The following is a 12220-nucleotide window of genomic DNA, read 5'->3' as shown; positions in this document are numbered from 1 at the left end:
GGAATGTGCGCGGACTCCGCGACAAAACGAAGCAAACCGCGGTCATTTCGTTTGCCCGCTCCCAAGATATTGACCTGCTGTTCGTCCAGGAGGCGAATTTCCGTTCCCCCCTCGACGTCGCGCACTTCCGTAGCCTGTGCCAGGTCGAAGCTTTTTTTTCCTTGACGAGGGCTAAGTCCTGCGGGGTCGGGGTCGTCTTTGTCTCCGGGAGGTTTAGACAAAAGGCTCATTGCGCGTTCGGGGCCGATGGCCGCACGTTGATAGTCGATATTTTCATCGATGGGCAGAAAGTCCGGTTCGTCAACGTGTACGCGCCTGTCACGAGATCGGAGACCAATCCCTTCTTCAGGGAGCTTGGAGAGTTCCTGCTAGCCCCCCTCCCGCATGTGGTCCTGGGAGACTTCAACTGTGTGGTAGACGCTACGAGGGATATCCGGGGACCGGGTCGCGGTGGCTCAGCCTACCACGCAAAAGAACTCATCAGGGTGCTCCGCTGCCTGCGACTTTCCGACGCATGGGTCGTCCTCCACGACGACGATTTCGGCCCCACCCGAGTGTCAAAGGCCACCGCTAGCCGGCTCGACCGTGCCTACTTACCAGAGTTCCTACTGCCCTCCCTAGCAGCGTGTGAGGTGCTCCCGCTACCATCTGCTTTGACTCGTCTCTCTGACCACGCGCCACTGTTAACCACAGTCCGTGCAAAGCCTGGCCCCAAATCGAATGATATGTCGTGGCGCCTGGATTCGGCACTACTGAAGGATCCAGTGTCCGTTCCACAGATCCAGGCACGCATAGAGGCCTCGATCAGAGCGACCTCCCGCATAACACCGACTACCTGGGACGACCTCAAGGCGGCATGGAAGGCTCTTCTCCAAGAAGAAGGTAGTGAAAGAAGAAAGCGCATGACGTCCGAGATGAATGAGATACTGCGCAGAATGCGTATCATTCAGAGTGCGGACATCCTCACCACCTGTACACGAGATTACCTCTCCTCCCTTAAGGTGCAGTACGAAAGACTACTTCGGGCGGCTAACGGCGAAAGATGTGCGACTCGGGCCGCCTCCGATGAACAGTCAGAGGCCGCCCCGCGCGAAGTACGCGGAAACGGCTCGGTACGCATAGTGGAAGTCATGCGCCCCGACGGTACGCTCACGAAGGACCCGACCGAGATCGAGGCGACTTTCTTGCAGCACTTTGAGTCAGCGTTCCGCGAGCCGGACCCCACGACGACCCTCTCGGTGCCAGCGTGCCTGTCGGAGTTGTACAAATCCCTAAAGTGCCTGGAAGAAGATCAGGGCTCGACCATGTGTGGCGCAGCCACGTTAGAGGAGTTGAGGGCCGCGATCGAGCAAATGCCACCGAACTCGGCCCCCGGCGCGGACGGCCTCACCGCGGGCTTCTATGCCACTTTTTTTGAGACCCTGAAGGAACCGCTCCTGGCAGTCGTCAACACGGTCCTTGAAGGACACGCGAAACCTGCCTCTTTTGGCATGGGGCGCGTAGTCCTTATTCTGAAAGAGGGTGCACCGCGGAACACGCCGTCGTCGTGGCGTCCAATCACGCTGCTCAACGTCGATTATAAGATCGTCGCTTCAATTCTAAACAGTCGGCTTAAGTCCTTTTTGCCAGACATCATTGGTCCGCATCAGGCCTGCGCAGTCCCGGGCAGGTCAATGTTTGCCAATCTGACTGTCACAAGAGACGTCTTTCAATACGCATCTGAGAAAAGAGTCACGGGAGCCTTTCTTTCCCTCGATCAAGCAAAAGCTTTCGACAGAGTTAGGCACACTTACCTGTTCGAAACGCTTCGAGAGTTCGGCCTCCCGCCAGGTTTTGTACAAGTGATCGAGCTCCTGTACTCTGATCTCAGATGCCACGTAGTGGTAAATGGCTCCACGACAGCTACCTTCCAATACACAAGAGGGATAAGGCAGGGGTGCCCACTCGGCCCGACCCTCTTTGTACTCTCGATAGAGCCGCTACTCTCGTCTCTTGCCAGCGATGCGCACATCCGAGGCCTCCCCCTCACAGGATCAGCGGACTTGAAAGTGCTCGCGTACGCCGACGACATCTCCCTTTTTGTCAGGGACCCTAGTAGCCTCGACCGTTTTCGCCAGGTCTTTGCATCCTACGCCCTCGCATCAGGAGCGCAGTTGAACGAGGGAAAGTGCAAGGCACTCCTATTCGGCCATTTCCCGGCGCACGCGATCGGCAACTACGAGGCGGTGAGCACAGTGAAGGTCCTTGGTATATACTTTTCCTGTGAAGGAGTTGCGGCCTCGACGTGGTCCCGAGTCCTCGAAAGGGCTGAACAAGTGTCAGAGCGCGCAGACCTGCGAGGCCTGACGCTTAGAGAGAAAGCCGTAGCGGTCAAGACAAGCATTTGCGCCCTAGCCTCGCATGCGAGCCGAGTGGCGGTGATGCCCGCAAGAGCAGTAAGCCAGCTGTCTAAGCTCATAAACGCATACATGTGGGACGGGAAACCGCCACCGGTGAAACAAAACATGCTGCAACTGGCAACGTCTGAAGGGGGTCTCGGTCTCCCGCATGTTCTGACCGTAAGTAGGGTCCTGGCCCTGAAAACCGCCCGCATGCTCGTGCGCGCGAGCGATTACTTGGGTCGCAACTTACTACTGTACTGGAGCGGAGTGAGGCATGACTGGTTGGATGCAGGCCGTCACACCGGACCCTTTGCGGAGGAGCCTGCGCCCTTCTATAAAACGGCATCTGCGACGTGGCGCATGTTGCAAAAAGAAGTGCCTGACGGCGACGTGGACGAGGACCCGCCAGCGCGCATCGTCGAAGCTATCACGCTGGAACAGTTGAGCGACTCGGACCGGAAACGCGCTGAGCGCGCGAGGCGCGAACTGAACTCGCTTCGCTGCGGCACCCCCCGTGATGCACACGACTTTCTGGTGAAAAAGGCCTGGGCTGTGCTCCCCACCAGAGAACGCCTCAACAAATTTGGAATTGTCCCAGATGCACGCTGCCCTAACTGCCGCGCAGTGGAAACGCAGGATCACGCGCTTTTTCAGTGTATCTCGGTGAAACCCGTGTGGCGGATGGTAGCCCATTCCTTTGGTATCCGGCCCCCTCCTTACCACAAGCGCAACAAGGGTGCCTTTGCCCAACTGGTGCTTGTTTACACATTGCTGGCTATCTGGCAAAGGCGCTCATTAGCAGAGGCGCGCAGGAAGCCTGTGCGAGCCGCGTTCCCGACCGTCTCGCGCATAAGGCGGCTGTTATGGGCTCACCTATCGGGCGAACTCGAGGCCAGCGGCGAGGAGTGCTTCCTCCGACGCTGGCATACCAAATTCTTTTTTGTAAGAGAGGGCAAGCTTCACGCCCCCCTGATAAGCCATTAACCCCCCCCCCCCTCCTTTTCTTCCTCAATTCTTTGTTACAAGAGCTAAGGGAAAGCAACGCTGTAAATATGTAAATATCTTAGTGTGTTCCATTCATGTATATATGTGGTGTGTGTAGTGCTTATTCAGGCGTACAGAAGCATGTGCGCATAGCAAGTTTGTACATAGTGTATATAGTTCATCAAGAGTTTTGTCTCTTACGTCAATGAATGTGTATTTATTTACGCCCCTTTTGAACTGTATCCGGCCAAAATATGGCTGCGTATTGTGTACGTATAATGATGTGATTGTTTACTCAGTTGGAAGTGAATAAACTTCTCTTTGATGATGTAGTATCTGTTCTTATCAGCTTAATATCTGATACGGATCCTATTTGGATCCAAGATATTAAACTTATTTTTGTGATGCGGCGGAGTGCTTGAAGCTTGCTTCACCTCCGCCACGGGTTGGCCCGGTATTGCACTACCTCCGGGATCGGCCCACTCACCCCCTGCGGGGTGAGTTCGACAATAAATTCAATGATAGAAGGAGTGTTCGGATTTACCCATGATACCGGGGTAAACGGCGTGGGTGCGTCGAGTGTCCGAGACGGTGCCCCGAATACCGCGCCCCGGCTGACGCGGTATTCGCGTGCAGGGAGTGCGCTAGCTGTGTTTACACTTACGATTGCTCTGGGAAAATAAATGTTTCCGTGTGTATTTCATATATGGAGGGTCTCTTTTATTTTGTTATGTTCACACGTACATACTCAAGTTTCTTATTTTTTTCAACATTCCTACTCATATTAATAAAACTATTGAGGAAATTATCATTACTGTTTCGGAGGAAAGCTAGAAGTGTGTATACGATGTGTATGCATGTGCGATGTGTATGTATGTATGTGTGTAGAAGTGTGTATGTATGTGCCAAGCTATTTCCGCTTTTCGAATTCACCCGTTTCGCAACGAAAAATAAAAAAAGCCTCTAGAAAATGGGGTTTGGTTGGTGTTTCTGTTTACAGTTGCAGTGGCAAGCGAAGGCATTTTTATTTCACATCTTCACGCGGCGTCTGAACCTGAAGACGCGTGCTCTCGCCACGTCTACGCATCTACACTATTCCCCATCACAAATTAAAATCGCAAAGAACGCCACAGGACCCACTCCGCACACACCTGCTGTACGGTGGAGCGGCAAAGCCCCGATGTGCTTTTCCTATGTCCACTGACCTTTGGGGTTTGACGTCCCAAAACCACCATATGATTATGGGAAAATTTCGACCACCTGGGGTTCTTTCACGTGCACCCTAATCTGAGCACAGGGAAATGCAGCCGCCGCGGCCGGGATTCGATCCCACCACCTGCGGGGCAGCAGCCGAGTACCTTACGGCCATCAGACCACCACGGCGGGCATCGCCTTGTTGATCAAACACTTCATTTCTGAACACCATCTCATACCAGCTCATCCACCGTTGGCTCTCGTTAATTACAACGAACATCCTCGCACGCTCACCTCAATGGAATTGCCAGTTGCTGGAAGTTCCAAGAAAATTGCGCACTAGACGTACGGACGCACCACGCACGTACCTGAAGCGACGTGGACCCCAGGACGCGTGAGATCACGCCCCGGGCGCGCTTTGCCTCCGTACCCACTCGTCACTCCTCACAGCTTCACTAAGCCGAGTATGTAGAAGTCGAAGAAGCAGAACAACAAACCAGCCAATCCCCCACAGTGGGTGTGAGCCACAAGTGAAGGTCAACAAAAACAAGCAACACCAGCGAGCGCAGTGACGAAGCTATCGTAATGGGGCGAAATAATCCACGAATATGGCTGCACGTTGACGCACGGTCGCATTTGTGCAACCACCCGTGTCTCCCGAAGACCGTCTGTCGCGAGTCTTCGACGAAAAGCGCAGGCGAGTACTTCTCCACTGATTTCCGCGACCACTTGACGACCGCCTTCGGCCGCCTCATGTCCGTCCGGCACGATCGACGGAGCGCCGCACCAGCGCCTCGTACACGCCACCATAGCACTCCTACCCCTCGGAATCAGCAAAACTCGGACGTTTTCGACCACGACAGACAGAACCTGCCGGCCCGTTGAACGCTTGAACGACATCGCAGCGGCAAGTCGCACACTCACGTTCCGTCACCCTCTGCCACATGATCCTTCATTCACCGGCTTCACAACCCACGCGGTAGACGTTTCGCACGCATTCCCGGGTCTGCCTTTCACGGCAGGACCTTCGTCGACCTCGGTGCGGTGTTCCGCCACGTCGGAACTTGCAAGGCATATGTTGTGCGTGCTGAAGCAGCCAAAGGCACCACCTTTTTGCCGATGATTGTGGGCGTCGTTGCAGAGGCGTTGCTTGGGCAGCCGGCGTAGAAGCCATGTTGGATAGGTGACGTATTCACATTTTGCACAGTCATTTTTTTTTTTTTTCCTTTTAGATTTTGGTGCTCGAGTTGGACATGTACACTATGCATCAGTTTTTAAAACAAGTGCTGTAGCATCCCTCGCGACATGCCTGATAATGTTCGCCGGCAAGCATTTGGTGTGACGTCATGGGCGCATAGAGAGTACGCATGCAAGCAAGCACGCGTGGCTTCGACCTCTGGGAAAAAGAAGGTTTCAGTTTTAACATGTTTGTAAGCGAAACTAGAAACTTCAAGCGGACTGGGGATAAAAGCAATGCCGTGAAGCCAGCGCTGCCGCTGTCGGTGCACAATGCTGGTTGTGCATGGGTGGACGTCGGAATTGCTTTGCTACTGTTTGCCCGGCTTTTGGCCAGAACTAAGTACGAGGTGTGAAAGAATGGATTTTAATTACGTGCTAATGAATTGCATCGCTTCTCGGCCTTTTGGCTAAGATCAAAGTGTGATCATACTACGTGTACGGGAGCGCACGGGCCGGCACCACGGAGCCTATCCCCATCAGAGCTGGCCTGAGGCAGGGATGTCCACTGAGCGGCCTGCTATTCAACTTGGTGGTGGATCCAGTCATCAGGGCAGTGCAGGGAGGCGATAAGCAGCACAACATCCTTGCTTACGCCGATGATCTGACCCTGCTCGCTGCGGACCCCACCACCTTGCAGCGCCGTCTCAACGTCGTGACAGCCCTCTCGGACCGGCTGGGACTGCGACTCAAGCCCGCCAAGTGCCGCACCCTCCACCTATCCGGGCGCTATCCGGTGGGCACACGGCCCACCACTTTCACCGTTGGAGGCGTCCCGGTTCCGGCACTGGCGGACTACGAGGGGCATCGTTTCCTGGGGCGACCTGTGGGCTTTCGGGTCCTCCCGGACCAAACGACCGTCGACGAGGCCATCCACCTGGGCAGGAAGCTACTCTCCTCAATGCTCACCCCGTGGCAGAGGCTGGATGCAGTTAAAACTTTTTTATATCCAGCTCTCAACTTCGCCATGCGGGTGGGCCTCGCCAGCAAGGGAGAGTGGCAGCGTCTGGATGACGAGCTCCGCCCCCTCATCAAGAAGACCCTGTATGTTCCGGCCAGGGCATCGAACGACTACGTGTACGGGAGCGCACGGGCCGGCACTGCAGGGATCCCTTTGGCGGCGGAGCTGAGTGACATCTGCCGGGTGGACGGGGCCTTCAAGCTCCTGACGTCGACGGACGCGGAGGTTCGGGAGCGGGCAAGGGAGGCGCTGCACCAGGTGGTCTCCAGGCGGCTCCGACGCGATGCTGACGACGAGGACATCGAGGCCTACCTCTCGGGCGACACGGAAGGCGACTTCAGACAGACCCCCACTCAACTTCAGTCTGTCTGGACGGAGGCCCGCAAAGCCTCCCGTCGCCTAACTGTCGCCTGGGAGCTACAAGACCAGGGCGCCCGCATCACCTGCGGGGAGGCCACGGTGTCCGCGCGGAACCGGAACAAGCTGGTGAGAACTCTCCGGGCCATCCTCAGCCAGAACCGGGACCGTTCCCTCGAGGCGAAGCCAAACCAGGGCAAGGCGATGGCGTGTGTAGCAGCGGACCCCGCTAACTCACACTTCATGCGGACCGGCCGCTACACCAGGTTCAAGGAGTGGCGCTTCATTCATCGAGCCCGGCTTAATCTCCTCCCCCTTAACGGCACACGTACCTGGGTGCCTGCAGCTGATAAACGGTGCCGACGCTGCGGGTACAGGGAGGAGACGCTGCCGCACGTACTCTGCCATTGTATGCGGCAGAGCCGGGCAATGACGGAGCGCCACAACGCCATCGTCGCACGTATCAAGAAGGCTGCCCTGGGAAGGTTCACCGTCATCGGGGAGAACCAACAGGTCGGACTTCCCGGCCTGCGACCTGACCTGGTCCTGGCACGAGGCGAGGAAGCCTTGATCCTGGACGTCTGCTGCCCTTTCGACAACAGACTGCAGGCGTTCCAGGAAGCCCGGAGGCTTAAGGAGGAGAAGTACGCCCCCTTACAGCGACATCTCCTCCGACGGTTCCAGCGCGTTTCCGTCGAAGCCATCGTCGTCGGCTGCCTGGGGTCGTGGGATCCGGCTAACGATCGTGTCACGCGCAGACTGTGTTCAAAGAACTATCTGCGGACAATGAAACGCTTGTGCGTCAGTGACACGATCGCGGCTTCCACGGACATTTACCGCCGCCACATCGGTGTACAGTGACATTGTATAGCCAAAGTTTTTAGAGTTGCGATTTTTCCATACTTTTAGACTTATACACCTTTACAGTTTTACCGTTTTTAACTTATGTGTACTAACAGTTTTTAACCCTTTTGTTACCAGATTTTAACTTTTACACTTATATCAAGTTTTCTATTGAGTTTTTCCTAACCATTATGATGTTGTTGTGTCTGAAATATTGAATAAAAAAGTCTGTTCTTATCAGCTTAATATCTGATACGGATCCTATTTGGATCCAAGATATTAAACTTATTTTTGTGATGCGGCGGAGTGCTTGAAGCTTGCTTCACCTCCGCCACGGGTTGGCCCGGTATTGCACTACCTCCGGGATCGGCCCACTCACCCCCTGCGGGGTGAGTTCGACAATAAATTCAATGATAGAAGGAGTGTTCGGATTTACCCATGATACCGGGGTAAACGGCGTGGGTGCGTCGAGTGTCCGAGACGGTGCCCCGAATACCGCGCCCCGGCTGACGCGGTATTCGCGTGCAGGGAGTGCGCTAGCTGTGTTTACACTTACGATTGCTCTGGGAAAATAAATGTTTCCGTGTGTATTTCATATATGGAGGGTCTCTTTTATTTTGTTATGTTCACACGTACATACTCAAGTTTCTTATTTTTTTCAACATTCCTACTCATATTAATAAAACTATTGAGGAAATTATCATTACTGTTTCGGAGGAAAGCTAGAAGTGTGTATACGATGTGTATGCATGTGCGATGTGTATGTATGTATGTGTGTAGAAGTGTGTATGTATGTGCCAAGCTATTTCCGCTTTTCGAATTCACCCGTTTCGCAACGAAAAATAAAAAAAGCCTCTAGAAAATGGGGTTTGGTTGGTGTTTCTGTTTACAGTTGCAGTGGCAAGCGAAGGCATTTTTATTTCACATCTTCACGCGGCGTCTGAACCTGAAGACGCGTGCTCTCGCCACGTCTACGCATCTACACTATTCCCCATCACAAATTAAAATCGCAAAGAACGCCACAGGACCCACTCCGCACACACCTGCTGTACGGTGGAGCGGCAAAGCCCCGATGTGCTTTTCCTATGTCCACTGACCTTTGGGGTTTGACGTCCCAAAACCACCATATGATTATGGGAAAATTTCGACCACCTGGGGTTCTTTCACGTGCACCCTAATCTGAGCACAGGGAAATGCAGCCGCCGCGGCCGGGATTCGATCCCACCACCTGCGGGGCAGCAGCCGAGTACCTTACGGCCATCAGACCACCACGGCGGGCATCGCCTTGTTGATCAAACACTTCATTTCTGAACACCATCTCATACCAGCTCATCCACCGTTGGCTCTCGTTAATTACAACGAACATCCTCGCACGCTCACCTCAATGGAATTGCCAGTTGCTGGAAGTTCCAAGAAAATTGCGCACTAGACGTACGGACGCACCACGCACGTACCTGAAGCGACGTGGACCCCAGGACGCGTGAGATCACGCCCCGGGCGCGCTTTGCCTCCGTACCCACTCGTCACTCCTCACAGCTTCACTAAGCCGAGTATGTAGAAGTCGAAGAAGCAGAACAACAAACCAGCCAATCCCCCACAGTGGGTGTGAGCCACAAGTGAAGGTCAACAAAAACAAGCAACACCAGCGAGCGCAGTGACGAAGCTATCGTAATGGGGCGAAATAATCCACGAATATGGCTGCACGTTGACGCACGGTCGCATTTGTGCAACCACCCGTGTCTCCCGAAGACCGTCTGTCGCGAGTCTTCGACGAAAAGCGCAGGCGAGTACTTCTCCACTGATTTCCGCGACCACTTGACGACCGCCTTCGGCCGCCTCATGTCCGTCCGGCACGATCGACGGAGCGCCGCACCAGCGCCTCGTACACGCCACCATAGCACTCCTACCCCTCGGAATCAGCAAAACTCGGACGTTTTCGACCACGACAGACAGAACCTGCCGGCCCGTTGAACGCTTGAACGACATCGCAGCGGCAAGTCGCACACTCACGTTCCGTCACCCTCTGCCACATGATCCTTCATTCACCGGCTTCACAACCCACGCGGTAGACGTTTCGCACGCATTCCCGGGTCTGCCTTTCACGGCAGGACCTTCGTCGACCTCGGTGCGGTGTTCCGCCACGTCGGAACTTGCAAGGCATATGTTGTGCGTGCTGAAGCAGCCAAAGGCACCACCTTTTTGCCGATGATTGTGGGCGTCGTTGCAGAGGCGTTGCTTGGGCAGCCGGCGTAGAAGCCATGTTGGATAGGTGACGTATTCACATTTTGCACAGTCATTTTTTTTTTTTTTCCTTTTAGATTTTGGTGCTCGAGTTGGACATGTACACTATGCATCAGTTTTTAAAACAAGTGCTGTAGCATCCCTCGCGACATGCCTGATAATGTTCGCCGGCAAGCATTTGGTGTGACGTCATGGGCGCATAGAGAGTACGCATGCAAGCAAGCACGCGTGGCTTCGACCTCTGGGAAAAAGAAGGTTTCAGTTTTAACATGTTTGTAAGCGAAACTAGAAACTTCAAGCGGACTGGGGATAAAAGCAATGCCGTGAAGCCAGCGCTGCCGCTGTCGGTGCACAATGCTGGTTGTGCATGGGTGGACGTCGGAATTGCTTTGCTACTGTTTGCCCGGCTTTTGGCCAGAACTAAGTACGAGGTGTGAAAGAATGGATTTTAATTACGTGCTAATGAATTGCATCGCTTCTCGGCCTTTTGGCTAAGATCAAAGTGTAGTATCTGTTCTTATCAGCTTAATATCTGATACGGATCCTATTTGGATCCAAGATATTAAACTTATTTTTGTGATGCGGCGGAGTGCTTGAAGCTTGCTTCACCTCCGCCACGGGTTGGCCCGGTATTGCACTACCTCCGGGATCGGCCCACTCACCCCCTGCGGGGTGAGTTCGACAATAAATTCAATGATAGAAGGAGTGTTCGGATTTACCCATGATACCGGGGTAAACGGCGTGGGTGCGTCGAGTGTCCGAGACGGTGCCCCGAATACCGCGCCCCGGCTGACGCGGTATTCGCGTGCAGGGAGTGCGCTAGCTGTGTTTACACTTACGATTGCTCTGGGAAAATAAATGTTTCCGTGTGTATTTCATATATGGAGGGTCTCTTTTATTTTGTTATGTTCACACGTACATACTCAAGTTTCTTATTTTTTTCAACATTCCTACTCATATTAATAAAACTATTGAGGAAATTATCATTACTGTTTCGGAGGAAAGCTAGAAGTGTGTATACGATGTGTATGCATGTGCGATGTGTATGTATGTATGTGTGTAGAAGTGTGTATGTATGTGCCAAGCTATTTCCGCTTTTCGAATTCACCCGTTTCGCAACGAAAAATAAAAAAAGCCTCTAGAAAATGGGGTTTGGTTGGTGTTTCTGTTTACAGTTGCAGTGGCAAGCGAAGGCATTTTTATTTCACATCTTCACGCGGCGTCTGAACCTGAAGACGCGTGCTCTCGCCACGTCTACGCATCTACACTATTCCCCATCACAAATTAAAATCGCAAAGAACGCCACAGGACCCACTCCGCACACACCTGCTGTACGGTGGAGCGGCAAAGCCCCGATGTGCTTTTCCTATGTCCACTGACCTTTGGGGTTTGACGTCCCAAAACCACCATATGATTATGGGAAAATTTCGACCACCTGGGGTTCTTTCACGTGCACCCTAATCTGAGCACAGGGAAATGCAGCCGCCGCGGCCGGGATTCGATCCCACCACCTGCGGGGCAGCAGCCGAGTACCTTACGGCCATCAGACCACCACGGCGGGCATCGCCTTGTTGATCAAACACTTCATTTCTGAACACCATCTCATACCAGCTCATCCACCGTTGGCTCTCGTTAATTACAACGAACATCCTCGCACGCTCACCTCAATGGAATTGCCAGTTGCTGGAAGTTCCAAGAAAATTGCGCACTAGACGTACGGACGCACCACGCACGTACCTGAAGCGACGTGGACCCCAGGACGCGTGAGATCACGCCCCGGGCGCGCTTTGCCTCCGTACCCACTCGTCACTCCTCACAGCTTCACTAAGCCGAGTATGTAGAAGTCGAAGAAGCAGAACAACAAACCAGCCAATCCCCCACAGTGGGTGTGAGCCACAAGTGAAGGTCAACAAAAACAAGCAACACCAGCGAGCGCAGTGACGAAGCTATCGTAATGGGGCGAAATAATCCACGAATATGGCTGCACGTTGACGCACGGTCGCATTTGTGCAACCACCCGTGT

General features: G+C 53.8%; 1 protein-coding gene, 1 non-coding gene and 2 pseudogenes across 2 annotated transcripts; all 4 read left to right on the top strand.

Annotated features, from left to right (window-relative positions):
- The first annotated feature begins 3675 nt into the window (after positions 1–3675).
- Positions 3676–3853, top strand: LOC142791332 (U2 spliceosomal RNA; annotated as a pseudogene).
- Positions 3854–6259: 2406 nt separating this feature from the next.
- LOC142791319 (uncharacterized) lies at positions 6260–8325 on the top strand. The gene has a single exon (XM_075885480.1). The coding sequence runs from the start codon at positions 6697–6699 to the stop codon at positions 7972–7974; it is 1278 nt and encodes a 425-aa protein (XP_075741595.1). The 5' UTR covers positions 6260–6696; the 3' UTR covers positions 7975–8325.
- On the top strand, positions 8168–8336 carry LOC142791365 (U2 spliceosomal RNA; annotated as a pseudogene).
- Positions 8337–10668: 2332 nt separating this feature from the next.
- On the top strand, positions 10669–10860 carry LOC142791331 (U2 spliceosomal RNA). Its single transcript, XR_012890167.1, has one exon. It is a non-coding gene; the product is annotated as a U2 spliceosomal RNA (small nuclear RNA).
- The last annotated feature ends 1360 nt before the right edge of the window (positions 10861–12220 follow it).

Source organism: Rhipicephalus microplus, unplaced genomic scaffold (assembly GCF_043290135.1).
Source record: "Rhipicephalus microplus isolate Deutch F79 unplaced genomic scaffold, USDA_Rmic scaffold_165, whole genome shotgun sequence".
NCBI lineage: Eukaryota > Metazoa > Arthropoda > Arachnida > Ixodida > Ixodidae > Rhipicephalus > Rhipicephalus microplus.
The sequence above is the reverse complement of the archived record's forward strand: the minus strand, read 5'-3'. Positions and strand labels throughout refer to the sequence as shown.